At 38.1% G+C, this 14,700-nt stretch overlaps 1 protein-coding gene across 3 annotated transcripts in view; it reads right to left on the bottom strand.

The window, feature by feature from the left end:
• The window catches only part of PAK1 (p21 (RAC1) activated kinase 1), a 203,297-nt gene that overhangs the window by 55,519 nt on the left and 133,078 nt on the right, over positions 1–14,700 (bottom strand). For all 3 annotated transcript variants that reach the window (XM_031961338.1, XM_031961337.1, XM_012545318.3), the window contains exons 3-4: positions 9,698–9,798; positions 3,332–3,479 (exon numbers count right to left, since the gene is read on the bottom strand). In XM_031961338.1, the coding sequence (XP_031817198.1) occupies positions 3,332–3,479; positions 9,698–9,798 (249 nt within the window). The remainder of the gene's footprint in view (positions 1–3,331; positions 3,480–9,697; positions 9,799–14,700) is intronic.

The following is a 14,700-nucleotide window of genomic DNA, read 5'->3' as shown; positions in this document are numbered from 1 at the left end:
AAAATAAAATACTATTAGTGCAAAAAATAAGTAAGGACTTGTTGGCTTGGCAGTCCTCCCTAGTCCTTTCTAGAAAAAGTTTTCTTAACTTTCCTCCCTTTGATTCTTATAAAGTCTGTATGCGTTGAAAAACAGCTTCTTTCTCGCCAGCTTCTGACTTCTAGATTACCTTTATAACCTAGTTGTTTTGTCAGTCACTACAACATTCCGCTTCAAAATCACCAAGAACTTCTCTGATCATCATATCTCAAGGCTTCCCTCAGTTCTAATTCTTCTTGATTTCTCTTCTGACTAGAAGGTTATACGTTTTCCTCCTACACGTCTGAAATTCTGTCCCTACTCATATCTGCCTCTTGATTTCCCTGGTTTCCTTCAAATTCCAATTAAAAACACATCTCAAGAAGCCTGTCCCATCTTCTCAATGTTTGTGCTTTCCCTCAGTAATCTGGAAGTTACCCTGCATTTATCATGTATGTATACAGTTGTTTTCATGTTGTATTAAATTGTAAGCTCCTTGATTGCAGATCTGCCTTTTGCCACTTTTTGAATCCCCATCATTTAGCACAGGGCCCAGGGCCCACAATAAGCTCTTAATAAATGCTTGTTGATTTAACTTCATCCTCTCTCCTCCCACTGTCCTCTCTCAGTTCCTCCCCTCTGTCTGTCTTCTACTTCTTGCTCTACCTTCAATAATTTATATTCTTCTTCCTGACCCTTAAGTATAGATATCCCCCAAGGCTGTTTTCTTCTCTCTCCCTAGACAATCTATTACATTCCCATGCCCTCAAGCTATTGTTCTATATCTGTCCTCCTTTTCACATTCAATTAGCATCTCTTAGTTACTTACTGGACATCTTCCACCAAAATGTCCTGCCAGCTCCTCAAACCCATCATGTCCCAGGTAGAATTCATCCTTCCCTTTATACCTGTACTTCTTCTCACCTTCTCTGTTTCTGTTGATGGCAACACCATCCTCCCCATCCTGATATTTGAAAAACTTGGAGTTAACTCTGATATTCCTCTTCCTCCCTCTCCACTATCATATCCTACCAATTCAACCTTAAATACATTTCTTATATTTGTTTGTCTACTCTACCCCAGTAGCTACCATACTACTGGGAGAATCCTTCTCCCTTGGCCTTCTATTCCCATTGCCCCTCCCTCCAGCCCTGGGCTAGCCCAGAACCCATCCAGGAAGCCTTCCCCCATCAACAGCAGAGACATCCTTCCTTCCTGACCATCTTCCTCCTTCCTTTTTCCCACCTGTACTGGCCAGAATTCCTCTAGGCTGCATGATAGCTCACATGTCATGGATGTTATAGGAGTAGTCAATTCTATTTTTTCTGGTGAGATAGATGACCTGGATAGAGACTGTGCTATTATGTCACAGTTCTCTTTTATTGTCCTGACTTAATTTCCCTAATTGTTCTGCCTCAGTTTATAATTGTCTGCTCAATCCTACAAAACCATCCCTCCTTCTTTATCAGAATATTTGATAAGAATAAAAGATCTTATGTTTTAGAATATCAGAATGCCTCTCCCCATCCCAAGCTGTCAGAATATCAGATAGTGTCTTATCAAGATGCCTCTCCTCGTATCTAGTGGCTTACCCCATCCTGTCAGAATCCCCCATTCTGCCCTCAGCACCCTGACTCTGCCCCTGCCTCAGTCTACCCCCTGAGTCTGAGCCATGTATACATATGTCATTGGGAACTCACATTGTTGGCTGGATTCTTGGAGATGATAGTCTCATTCAACCCTGGGACCAAACCATGGATCCATTTGGTCCCAGTATATCTCTCCCATTAAATAAATTATTAAATACTCTCTAATCTCTATCTTGTCTCAGTTTCTCCAGCATTATAATACCAGGCCTTAAAACCTATCCTACCTTTGCACTTTTCAGATTACTGGCATCTGACTTTCTAATGTTATTTAAGGATCCTTGGACTTTGCCAGTGACCCCATTACTGTATTTTTAGCTATTCTGGGCCATTACACCCTCCCTAAAATTGAAAAAAGGTGTTGTCTCCTTCAATTATAACGTAAGCTTCTAAAAGACAGGAACTACTACCTTACTTTTTCTATTTGTATCCCCAGCATACAGCATAGTGCTTGGTCTACAGAAAGCACTTTAAATAAATATTTTCCTCCTCAATTCAGCATGGGTCGGACCCTCATCACCTCTAATTCTGATCTAATGCGATTTAAATGGTCTTTCCCTGACTCTAATCTCTCTTTTCTCTAAACCACTCTTCATGCAATTGTCAAAAAAGAAAACCCTTCAAAATACTCAAAATGATTATATTACAACTATATGAAGCAAAAAAAGTTTTAAAAGTTCAGAGTTCCTCTGTTTTCTCCAGCAGAGCTGACAAACTCCAAGGTCTGTAAAACTCCTAAGTGAAGCAGAACTAGATTAAAATGTAATGCTTAGTGAAATAAATAAAACTACATTATAACAGATATTATTAATTTGTCATCTTCTAGTCAATTTGTTGCCAACAGGAATCTATTTCTATTTGTTTGCTATATATATATATATATATATATATATATATATATATATATAATTCATATATGTGACATTATATATTGTATTATATATCACATATACAACAATATTATATATGTTATATATAGTACATTATATATGTGTGAGGGTATATATGTATGTATGTGTGTAGAGATATAGGTATATTTTCCTACTATTTAAAATTCTCCACCACAAAAAAGTTCCAACCTACATGTCCAGGCTTATCAGACTTTACAATGTTTTTACACTGGACAACTCTTGTCACTATCATGTGCCAACACTCATTTCTAAGCATTCAAGTTCACTGTTTCCTTTTTCTTAATAGCCTTCTCTGGACATCTTGTCACAGTCCAGCTTAGGAACCCTTCTCTAAGGAAGATATGAAAAAATCTCTCTCACTTATTTACACTGACTTCCCACCATTAGACTGTAAGATCCCTGAGGGTAGGGAATGTCATTTTTATCTTTATTATCTCTACGGCCTTGTACATAATAGGCACTTAAATAAATTACGGTTAAAATGAATTTAATTTGGATGACATCTTATATTGGCAGCTGTTTTTACTACCTCTTGGTGCCCCAGGCAACTCTCAAAGACTTGAAATTCTAGACTGCCACTGGTGGAGAGAGTTTTATCCACTGGGAATTCCCCATAGCATTGAAATCACAGGCCCACTCCCTATCCTTGTCCTACATCCATTCAATTCAGCTCTTAGGACAATGATGGGGAAAAGTTCAGAATGATGAGTTAGTACATGTACATGCACATGCACACGCACACGCGCACACACTTACCTGTAAAACTCATATACTTTTGGCTGTTAGAGGTTTTCTTGGAGTTATAAAATTCCAATACGTCAAGCACAGCCTGAGGGTTTTTCTTTTGCTCAGATTTGGTGATGTTGGATGTCTGCAACAAGCGAGCCCATTGTTCTGGCATCCCCTGCAAGAGAGGTTGGCAGGATTGGTTGATTTATTTTAACTGTACCTTTCTGCTACAGAAGGAGTAGGAATTGAGTAAGAGAAGGAATTCATTAATAAATTACAGTAGCATGTTTTGTTTTGTTTTTTTTTAAACCTTATTTTTAAGAGTGAAAGTCTGTCACAGTCATCAAAGCTACCACTATTTCAAGACTCAAGTATGGATCATCCTCTTCCCTTTCGTGAAGAAGACTGGGGTCTGAAGACAATGCTGAAAGCTTAGCCTGGAGAAAATAATAAAATATAAGATTGGTACCTGCAAGTATTTTATAGGCTGTCACATGGAGCTGGATTAGACTGATTTGGCTGAAGAGGAAAGAACTAGGAATAATAATTGGATGTCTCCAGCAGCAAAGATGTATGCTTGATATATGGGAAATCTTTCTAACAAACAGCACTGTCCCACAGTGGAATAATTTGTGCCAGGACAGCACCAGGTTTTCCTCCAAAACTATCTTTAATTTGCTAATACACTGATGGTTATTTGAAGGATCTTTTCCCAGTTAGAATGTAAGATCCCAGAAGGCAAGAACCACCCTTAGTTTTCTTTGAACCACTAGTTTTTTAGACAATGCTTAATACATAGTAAAAACTTGATAAATACTTACTGATTGATTAGACTTAAATTAGAAAAATACAGTTCAATTCTTCTGTCTGACACTTACTAGCGTGGACAAGTCACTGTACTTTGCCAGGTTTCAACTGCCTCAATTGTATAAGATAGCTAACGTTTATATTATACTTATCATATGCCAGAATCCATATTAAGCACTTTACAATTATCTCTTTTGTTCTCAGATCCAAACACCTTGGCTAGCCAAGTGTCCTTTTCCCATCCCTGGAATATCTGAAGGCAACTTCAATAAAACTGTTCCTCCTCCACCAAACTCTCTCTCTGATCAATAAAATTCACATCTTTCTTTCCAGTCTCAGCCCCCCTACTTGTATTCATAAAATGGACCTCACTTAATTACTGCCTTTAATCTACAATATGAAAGGCAACTCTGGGAAAAGCAAAGATCACTGGAACTTAGAGTCAAAAAGGATAATTTTCCTATCTCCACTGATCATTGATAAGAAAGTATTCTATGAATTATTAAAATGTGAGCTAAATTTCTATTGTTGTTTTGGTAAATTTAATTCCTGGTTACAGGAGGATGAGCCAAAAATCACTTTCTGTTTCAATTTCAGTTATTGAAAGCATTTCTACTTCATTAATGGAGGAACCATCCCTGAATCAGAATTTCTGCATACCCACATATCCACACTATTTTGTTACTGTTGTTATTTTAATAGTGTCCAATTATTTTAGTGTCCAATTCTTCATAACTCCATTTGGGGTTTTCTTGGCAAAGAAACACTGGAACCGTTTTGCCATTTCCTTCTCCAGCTTTTACAGATGAGGAAACGGAGGCAAGCAAAGTTATTAAGTGATTTATCCACAGTCATATAACCAGTAAATCTCTGAGGCTGAATTTGAACTCAGAAAAAATGAATCTTCCTGATTCTAAGCCCAGCACTCTAATCCATTGCACACTACCCAGCTATCCCTAGCCCTCTCTACCTAAAGTAAGAATACCTGCTCTAAAACCCCATCAGTAAAATGTAATAAAGGAAGAAACTGAGACTCACCTCTAATCACACAAGACAAAAGATACAGGCATTCTGGAATCTCCGAATCCCCTGAGCAGTTATCCCGTCTATTGAACCACTATTAAGCAGCGTGTCTGCACAGAGTAGGCACTCAATAAATGCTCCATCTCTCTATCTCACTCTTTTGTTTCCAGTAAAAGGAAGCCTGCTTTACTTTTATAAAAAAGCTTTTCTCTGGGCTCAAAGCCAAAACTGGCCACAAGGAACCTTGTGCCCATTGCTCTTATTTCCGTCCTTGGAGGCCAGAAAGAGCAAGCCTAATCAGCCTTCTTCTACATGACAGTCCTAAAAATACTTGAAGGAATACCTCTGAATTTTTCTCTGTTCGCTAATAACCTTAGCTCAGTTTGAGAGAAAAGTCACGAAAGCTATTTTGTAGTCCTGGTTCTAATTATTAACTTGTTGAGCTATCGTAGGAAAATTATTTTCCCTCTCTGATCCTCAAGTTTCCACAGCAATCAAATAAGGACACTGTAATAAATCATTTCTTTCCTTTTTGAAGCATTTGGGGGTCACAGCTAACAAGTATCTGAGATCAAATTTGAATTCAAGGCTAATACTCTATCCATTGTGCCACCCAGCTGCCACATAATAAATCCTTTCTAAAGTCTCTTACATATTCATTCAGTGCTCAAAAGTCTCTCAAAGCTCTAACATTTTGTTTTTCACGGCACTTTCATGACCTCTCAAGCCAAGCCCTGCCACTCTCACCATCACTTCTACTTCCTCTCTACGGGAAAATTGGACTCTGCCTGGGACCCATCCTGGACTCTGAGAAACCAGCTTCCACCTTACCTTGCTTTGTTCTGGGTCTTCACAGAATTTCCCAAGCACTCCAGCCATGCTATCCTGCACACTCAATCCCCTTCCTAGCTCCCCTTTTTGTGTTGTCTTCCCCTTTTAGAAGATAAGTTCCTTACTGGAAACTGGGTGGATGCTTGTCAATTGGAGAATAACCAGATAAGTTATGGTATATGGACGAAGTAGAATATTATTGTTCTATAAGAAACGACCAACAGGATGATTTCAGAGAGATCTGGAGAGACTTATAGGAAATGATGCTGAGTGAAATGAACAGAACCAAGAAAACATTGTACACAGCAACAAGATTGTGTGATGATCAGTTATAGCTTTTTTGGACAGAACATATGTATCGGATTGATCCTTGTAAACACTTCTGTTTCAACTTTTCCCTTTTTTCCCTCCACCCCCTCCCCTTTGATGGCAGGCAGTCTCATATATGTTAAACGTGTTGAAGTATATCTTAAATACATGTATACATATTTATACAGTCTTCTTGTTGCACAAGAAAAATCAGATTTAGAAAGGTAAAAATAACCTGGAAAGAAAAACAAAAATGCAAGCAGTCCACACTCATTTCCCAGTGTTCTTTCTCTGGGTGTAGCTGATTCTGTTCATCACTGATCAATTGGAACTGAACTGGATCCTCTCATTGTTGAAGATAGCCACATCCATCAGAATTGATTCTCATATAGTACTATTATTGAAGTGTAAATGATCTCCTGGTTCTGCTCATTTCACTCAGCATCAGTTCATTCAGTCTCTCCAAGCCTCATCTTGCTGGTCGTTTCTTACAAAACAATAATATTCCATAACATTCATATACCACAATTTACTCAGCCATTCTGCAATTGATGCACATCCATTCAATTTCCAGTTTCTAGTCACTACAAAGAGGGCTGCCACAAACATTTTTTGCACATGTGGGTCCCTTCCCCTCCTTTAAGATCTCTTTGGGATATAATCCCAGTAGAAACATGGCTGGGTCAAAGGGTATGCACAGTTTGATAACTTTTTGAGCATAATTGCTCTCCAGAATGGTTGGATCTTCACAATTCCACCAACAATGTATTAGGTATCCCAGTTTTCCCACATCCCCTCCAACACTGATCATTATCTTTTCCTGTCACCTTAGCCAGTCTGAAAGGTGTGTAGTCAGAATTGTCTTAATTTGAATTTCTCTGATCAATAATGATTTGGAATATGTTTTCATATGGCTAGAAATAGTTTCAATTTCATCATCTGAAAATTGTTCATATCCTTTGACCCTTTATCAATTGGAGAATGGCTTGATTTCTTATAAATTAGTCAATTCTCTATATATTTTGGAAATGAGTCCTTTATCAGAACCTTTAATTTGTAAAAATGTTTTCTCATTTTATTGCTTCCCTTCTAATCTTGTCTGCATTAGGTTTTGTTTGTACAGCAGCTTTTTAACTTGAAATAATCAAAATTTTCTATTTTGTGATTAATAATGATCTCTAGTTCTTTGGTCACAAATTCCTTCTTCCTCCACAGGTCTGAGAAGTAAACTATCCTATGTTCTTCTAATTTATTTATAATCTCATTCTTTATGCCTAAATCATGAACCTATTTTGATCTTATCTTGGTGTACAGTGTTAAGTGTGGGTCCATGCCTAGTTTCTGCCATACTAATTTCCAATTTTCCCACAGTTTTTGTCAAATAGTGAATTCTTATCCCAAAAGTTGGGATCTTTGGGTTTGTCAAACACTAGATTGCTATAGTTATTGACTACTTTGTCCTGTGAATCTAATCTATTCCACTGATCAATTAGTCTATTTCTTAGCCAATACCAAATGGTTTTGGTGACTACCGCTTTATAATATAATTTTAGATCAGCTACAGCTAGGTCACCTTCATTTGATTTTTTTTTTCATTAGTTCCCTTGAAATTCTTGACCTTTGGTTCTTCCACATGAATTTTGTTGTTGACATGGCCCTTTTCAACAATGAGGTGATTCAGGCCAATGCCAACAGACTTGTGATGAAGAGAGCCTTCTGCATCCAGAGAGAGGATTATGGGAATTAAATGTGGATCACCACATATTATTTTCACCTATTGTTGTTGTTGTTGCTTGCTTTTTTTTCTCATTTTTTTTCCTTTTTGAGCAGACTTTTTTTGTTCAGATGATAAAAATGAAAATATGTTTAGAAGAACTGCATATATTTAACATATATTGGATTACTTGCTGTCTAGGAGAGGGAGTGGGAGGAAGGGAGAGAAGGAATTTGGAATACAAGGTTTTGCAAGGGTGAATGTTGAAAACTACCTTTGCATGATTTTGAAAATAAAAAGCTATTATTTTAAAAAAAGTAAAAAGGCAGAGATTCTCTTTTGCCTTTTTTGGTAACCCTAGCACTTAACACATATTATGAATTTGATAAATGTTTACTGATTGATCCTAAATGTTTAGTCTTAGAAAGTATCTGAGAGGAAAAGTGAATTAGCCAGGGTCACTAAGCAATGTGTAAGAGATAGAATTTGAACCCAGATTTTCCTAATTCGAAATCCAAGTTTCCACTTAATGAATCAACTTGATTCTCATATATGTGGTACTTTATGTTTACAAAATAAAAATAATAGCGCCTACTATGTGCCAGCCAGTGTAATAAATGCTCTACAAATATTATCTTATTTGATTCTCATAACAACTCAGGAAGACAGGCTATTATTAGCCCCATTTTACAGATGAGACAAAGAGTTTAAAACATTATCTTTATACCCCCTCATAGAGGGCCTCAAATAATGGGGGAACTAGAGAACCCTTATCTCATAATCACACTGAGTAAGTGCTAACTATAAGTACCCGGCTACTTAAATACCTCTTACTGTAAGTATCCTTTGCTTAAGTAGAACACAGGTAATCACACCCTCCCTGACTTCTCAGGAAAAGGTGTGAACACTAAGGAAAATGGGGAGCCAACCAGATATTGTCAGCAGGTTTCCTCTAGGCTGAAGAGTCTTACCTTCAGAATTCCCCCACTATCTACACAGCCCTCTACACATGACAATCTCAAAATAGTCCAAATTGAGGTTGTTATCCTCCCCATTTTATATTCAAGAAAACTGAAGCACAGAAAAGTAAAGTGACTTATTCTATGTAGTGGTAGAATTGGGACTCCAGTCTAGATCTTTTGACCCCAAGTCCAGAGCTCTTTCCAGAATACCAAAGGTCTATGGTTTTTCTCAGTTCCATGTCTCCCTAGATCAACTGTACCTTTATCTCTAGCAGTTGTTTCTTTTTTGGAGGTAGGAGGGAAGTGAGGAAAAAGGAGTCACCTCAAGAGGTATATTAGTAACAGAATCCCTGTCTTGGAAGAGGGACCTCAGAATCAGAGGGTGTTTAGTGCCACCTTAGAACACCAGTGTCACAGATCAGCATGGAGCCTATTTTAATATCTCCAAGAATGGAAGAACTCATGACCTTAAGGCAATCCATTTACTTCTCCGCTGCCTAAGAATTAATGAGCCTTCCAGTTTAAATAAGATCTAAATTTGCCTCTCTACAATTTCTACCAGTTATTGCTGGTTCTGCCTCCTGAACTAAGTAGAGCAAATTGAAGCCTTCTTCCCCGTGAGCAACTGAGCATACAAGTTAAAGAAAGACACGGGTAAGGGGGCTATTATTCAACATGCATACAGAGCTGGGTTTACACATGTTCAAAGAAGAAAAGGGGCCCTATGGGTTCCCCCTTGGGACTCACCGTGAATTCTCCAGTAACAGCATCAAAGCCAACATGGATGGTGTGTTCAAAATCAGAAGGAAGTGAAATCTCAGGTCGCTCCTTCTCCTTCTTTTTATTGGCTGCAAGAGAAAAAGGAGAAAGGAAATGAATGATTTTAACATTATCAAGTAAGCCAATATTTATAATACACAGCACAAAGATGAATCAGATGCAATCCCTACCCTCAGGCAGTTTACAGTCTAGTAATGGGTTAAGACATAGAAGCAAGTAATGGATATGGAGGGAGAAAGCTCAGGTTGAAAGGCTCTGCTGTTTACTACCTGTCCCTTCACTATTCTAGTTCTCAGTTTCCTCATCTAACAGAGAAGGAGTACAAAAGAGAAGACCTTCCACAGCTAACTATGAATTATACTACAAGGTAAAATGTGGCAAGCTCAATGAGAAGGAGAATATAATACTATGAGTAGAGAAAAGAAACATTACTTTCAATTGCAGTGGGAGAAATCAGGAAAGGTTTCCTGAAGGAAATGGCAAGAAGTTGGAGCTATTAACATTTTAGCAGATATAGACAGAAGAGAGAGAGAGACATTCTGGGCACAGAGAAAACTATAAAAGCAAAGACACAGGGATTAAAAAGGATCCTACAATCTGTACAGGAAGAATTAGTGAAAACATGAGGGCCAGAAAATAGGCTTACATAAGGGGAGGGCAAGGAGATCCATTTGCCTAAAATTCAGAAAAGACAAGAAAAAAAGGTAGAAGCCACATTTGGGAAACCTTGAATACCAAGAACACAGATTTATAGCTGCAAGGGAACACTGATAGGTTACATAATCTAACTCCTTCATTTTACAGATAAGGAAACTGAAGCCCAAGGTGCTGAGTGACTAGCCCATGCTCACACAGTTATTAAGAGGCAGAGGCCAAGCTAAAACCAAGGCTGAGCTGAAGTTTAGACTTGCTAATGTAGGCAGTGGGAGCCCCTGAAAACTGAATGGGAAACCCATGTAAGCAAAGATAGGTTTTAGGGAAGGAAGAAAAAAAAAAGCGTATCTATTATGTGCAAGACATTGTGCAAAGTGCTTTACAATTATTATCTGATTTGATCCTATCTTACATGATATCCCCATTTTACAGAAGGGGAAACTGAGGCAGATAATAACTAAGGAACCAGCTTAACCTTAGCTTAATGCCACTAACAGACCTAGGAAACAAACAGATGGGTAACATCATGTTACTTTTGGGTCTCTCAAGGAGAGAAATACTAAACAGCTGAATAAAACAATTTTGAGTTGAATCCTTTTTGTTAAAATTGGTCAAATAGGAGATGGACAGGTCCCTGGTAGGGAAGGATCTTCATAGCTGGAATCCATTAACTTGTTAATTTTATGACATTTTGGCAACTGCAGTCTAATATCATTATTTCTCTTTGTCATCTTCAGTATCTTAATTTATTTATCTGAAAGCCTTATTTTGAGAAATGGGCAGCTGGTAGCCTAATGCATAGAGCACCAGATCTGGAATCAGAAGAGCTAAATTCAAATCCATTCTCACCAGCTCTGTGACTCTGGGCAAGTCACAACCTCTGTCTGCCTCAGTTTCCTCAACTGGATAATAATTGTCCTACTTCCACAAGTTATTATGAGGCTCGAATGAGATACTTATAAAGTAGTTAACACAGTGCCTGTCACATAACAGGTGTTATGTAAATGCTAGCTACTATGGTTATTTTTAAGTCACTCCTATTCCTCCCAGATTCAGATCCTTCCTCTACAAAATAGAGGTTTTAGACCAGAATGGCTTCTCAGGCCCCTTCTTACTCCAAATGCTCTAATTTTATGCTGTGGAGAATGCCAGACCTTCTTCCTACCCTACTTCCTGGGCCCAATCCCAAGCCCCTTCTCATCTCCGGCCTGTGGGAGGGAGGAAGTGAGGGCCAGGGACGTTCAAATGATGTCATTTGTCCTGGTCACACTGCAGGATTCTGGCAGCCACTCATTCCCCTCAGAGAGATTTTCAGAGGGAAAAGAGAAAAAATAAAAGGAATGTAATCCCATCCCCAAAATGAACAACCTGCTTTTCCAAAGGCAACAGTTATTAATTAATATGATTAATGTGTAAACACTCTTCATCTACATGCTGAAAAGTTAGGCTGCAAAGACAGAACCAAGAGGGGCAACATGCCATCTATTATTTTGTCAGCATATCTGCCGAGGAGAAATAATTAGTTTTGATAAGCTTGGCCAATTTTTTAAAGAGCAGGATGGAGTGGTGGATATAGAACAGACACTGGATTCAGGAAGACCTCAGTACAAGTCTCACTCCTGACACATACTGGCTGGATGACCCAGGCAAGGAGAATCATTTAACTTCTTTCTGCCTCAGTTTTCTCTTCTGTAAAATGAAAGGGTTGGACTTGACAGGTTCTAAAGTCCTTTACATTTCTGATTTAAAAAAAAAAAAAAATCTGACTCCCGCCCATAGCTGCTGCTGGATATCCCTCTAAAGTCAAAAATATGCAGAAAGTGTCTATCTCCACAAGGCAGTCCTTCATCAGACTCCCTAGACCAGTGATGTTCTACATTTACTCAAAACAAAAGCAAAAAGATACCTGGTGGAATTTGTGAGTTGGAAAGCTCATCAACAGCATGCTGATTCTCCTTGATCCTTTCCAACTACTCTCATTTATAGGGTACCTTTTAGGTTTATAAAACGCTTAACATGTACCATCTCATTTGGTTTCCCCAATGACTTTCTGTGTGTGTGTGTGTTAGTTATGAGTACAATGTTGTTGTTGTAGTGGTGTCTGACTCTCCATGATCCCATTGAGCTTTTCTTGGCAAAGATACAGAAGTGATTTTTCCCTCCCTCCTTCCTTCCCTCTTTTTCCTCCCTCCCACCCTCTTTTTCTCCCTCTCTCCCCATTTCCCCCCCTTTTTCTTTCTCTCACATACACACACATATCACAGCTATATATACATATTTATATGTATACATATGTCTCTGTTTATGTACGTACACATGCATACACAAATACATTGAGATACATTATTATCTCACTTTACTAATTTACTAATAAAGTAACAAGTAAAGTCCAAACAGCAGATAGGCATGGCCACAAAGCTATGTGGTAGGTCAAAGGCTTTCACCATCTTAGCTGAATTCCTCCAGACACTATAGGGCGTGAGGTGTCAAAAATCACGGCACTGCCCAGGACTATCCTAATTGGATTGGAAAATACTTAAGAAAAATAAAAATAACATTCCATTAAAAAAAAAAAACTAAGTCAATATATGGTCCACAAGGATCCATATGTACATATTGGTGGCCCTTGTTTGTATTTGAGTTTGATATTACTGGTCTAAAGCTTGTTTATGTTGCCTCATCTGTAAAATGGGGATAATAATAACACCTACCACACATGAGGATCAAACAAGATCAATACTATGCAGACCCAAAAAGATTTGTATAAGTTATAGTCATATTTGATATTTATCTTAAAATGAGTTGCTCAGAATAGAATCAAATATTCTAGATGTGATCAGAGCCAAAGAAAAGCCATTCGCTACTTATTTCTGGATACTAGGATTCTTTTCATCTTTCATCTTTAATGAAGGATGGCTGTAATCTCACAATATTCACTCAAACTGAGTTTATGATACACCAAGACCCCCAAGATCTTTTACAAACTAACTAATGTTCACTTTGTATAACATTAAAATTGCTTTACATCCCTCATCTTGTACATCTGAAGGTGAATTTTTTTAACCCAATTGTAACATTTTACATTTGTCTCTATTAAATGTATTTGGTTCAGGCTATTGTTATAACCCATCAAAATTTTGGGCTCAGAGCTCAAAAGGATCATTTAATCAGAAGAAATTGAGTTGGAAAGGGAGGAGGAAGAGAAAATGGAAGGGAGGAACAGAGGGAGTGAGGAAGGAAGGAAGGGATGAAGGAAGGGAGGGAGGAAAGGAGGGAGGAAAAAGAGAGAGAGGGAGACAAGGAGGAAGAGAGGGAGGGAGGAAGGGAAAAAAGGAAGAAGGGAGGAGGGAAAGGAAGATTTCAGAAATCAAAACAATCAGCAACAATTCAGAGTTAGAGACTTATCAGGGGAAAATATGTCAAAGAGGCCTTAAAAATTTTAAACAGATTAGAGGTGGAGAAAAGTCAAATCCTTTTAATCTCCAGATAGGGAAACTGAGGCCCGAGGAAGAAACTGGCTTGGCCATGATTGATTGGCACAAAAGAAGCAGACAGGACTTGATGATGAGAACAGGTAGACTGAACACCGTGGAGGGGGAGGATAGTTTGGGTAATTATAGGAGGCAACCACAGCACCAGGCTGAGAGCCAACTGCATAAGAGATTTTAGCTCTGGTTTGCTCATTCCCTTACTTCATGACTAGAAGTCATTACCTTTCTGGAGGTCAGTTTCTGCATTGTCAAAAGGCAGTGGGTGGAACACTCCCTACTTATTTGAGAGTTGTTTTACACATGTCATTGGAACCCACCTGTATAATCTTGGGCTTCCCCTTTCTAAGCTAAGTATCTTCCTCAATGAGGCTGAACCAAAAGACTTCCAATTAAAGATTCCCTTTGAAACTCAGAGGAGATGCCAGTGGAGGTTGTGAATTTTTATAAGTACAAAGAGAGACTCAATGGGACAGAACAAATGTACTATTTCTTTTTGTTAAAAATTTCTATTATAATAATAAAAAAAACTATCATTGGCAAAACTAGGGTTAGGCACTAAGAGCTTTGTAAATATCTCATTTGAATCTTACAAAGGGAAGAAGTTGCTGTTATGATCCCTATTTTACAGATGGATATTATATTGCCATTTAAAAACTTAGAATATAAATAGTTTAAATTTTAGGATTTTATATGGAAATCTACTCCATATTTGGGTTTGCTCCCTTGTTTATTAGTATCTGTTGAGAGTTTTGGTTGCAACAAAAGAGAGAGCAGAGAAAAAAGAAAGAGGGAAGAAAGGGAGAGAGAGAGAGAGAGAGAGAGAGA

Source organism: Sarcophilus harrisii, chromosome 3, assembly GCF_902635505.1.
Source record: "Sarcophilus harrisii chromosome 3, mSarHar1.11, whole genome shotgun sequence".
Lineage (NCBI taxonomy): Eukaryota > Metazoa > Chordata > Mammalia > Dasyuromorphia > Dasyuridae > Sarcophilus > Sarcophilus harrisii.
This window is presented reverse-complemented; position numbering and strand designations above follow the sequence as displayed.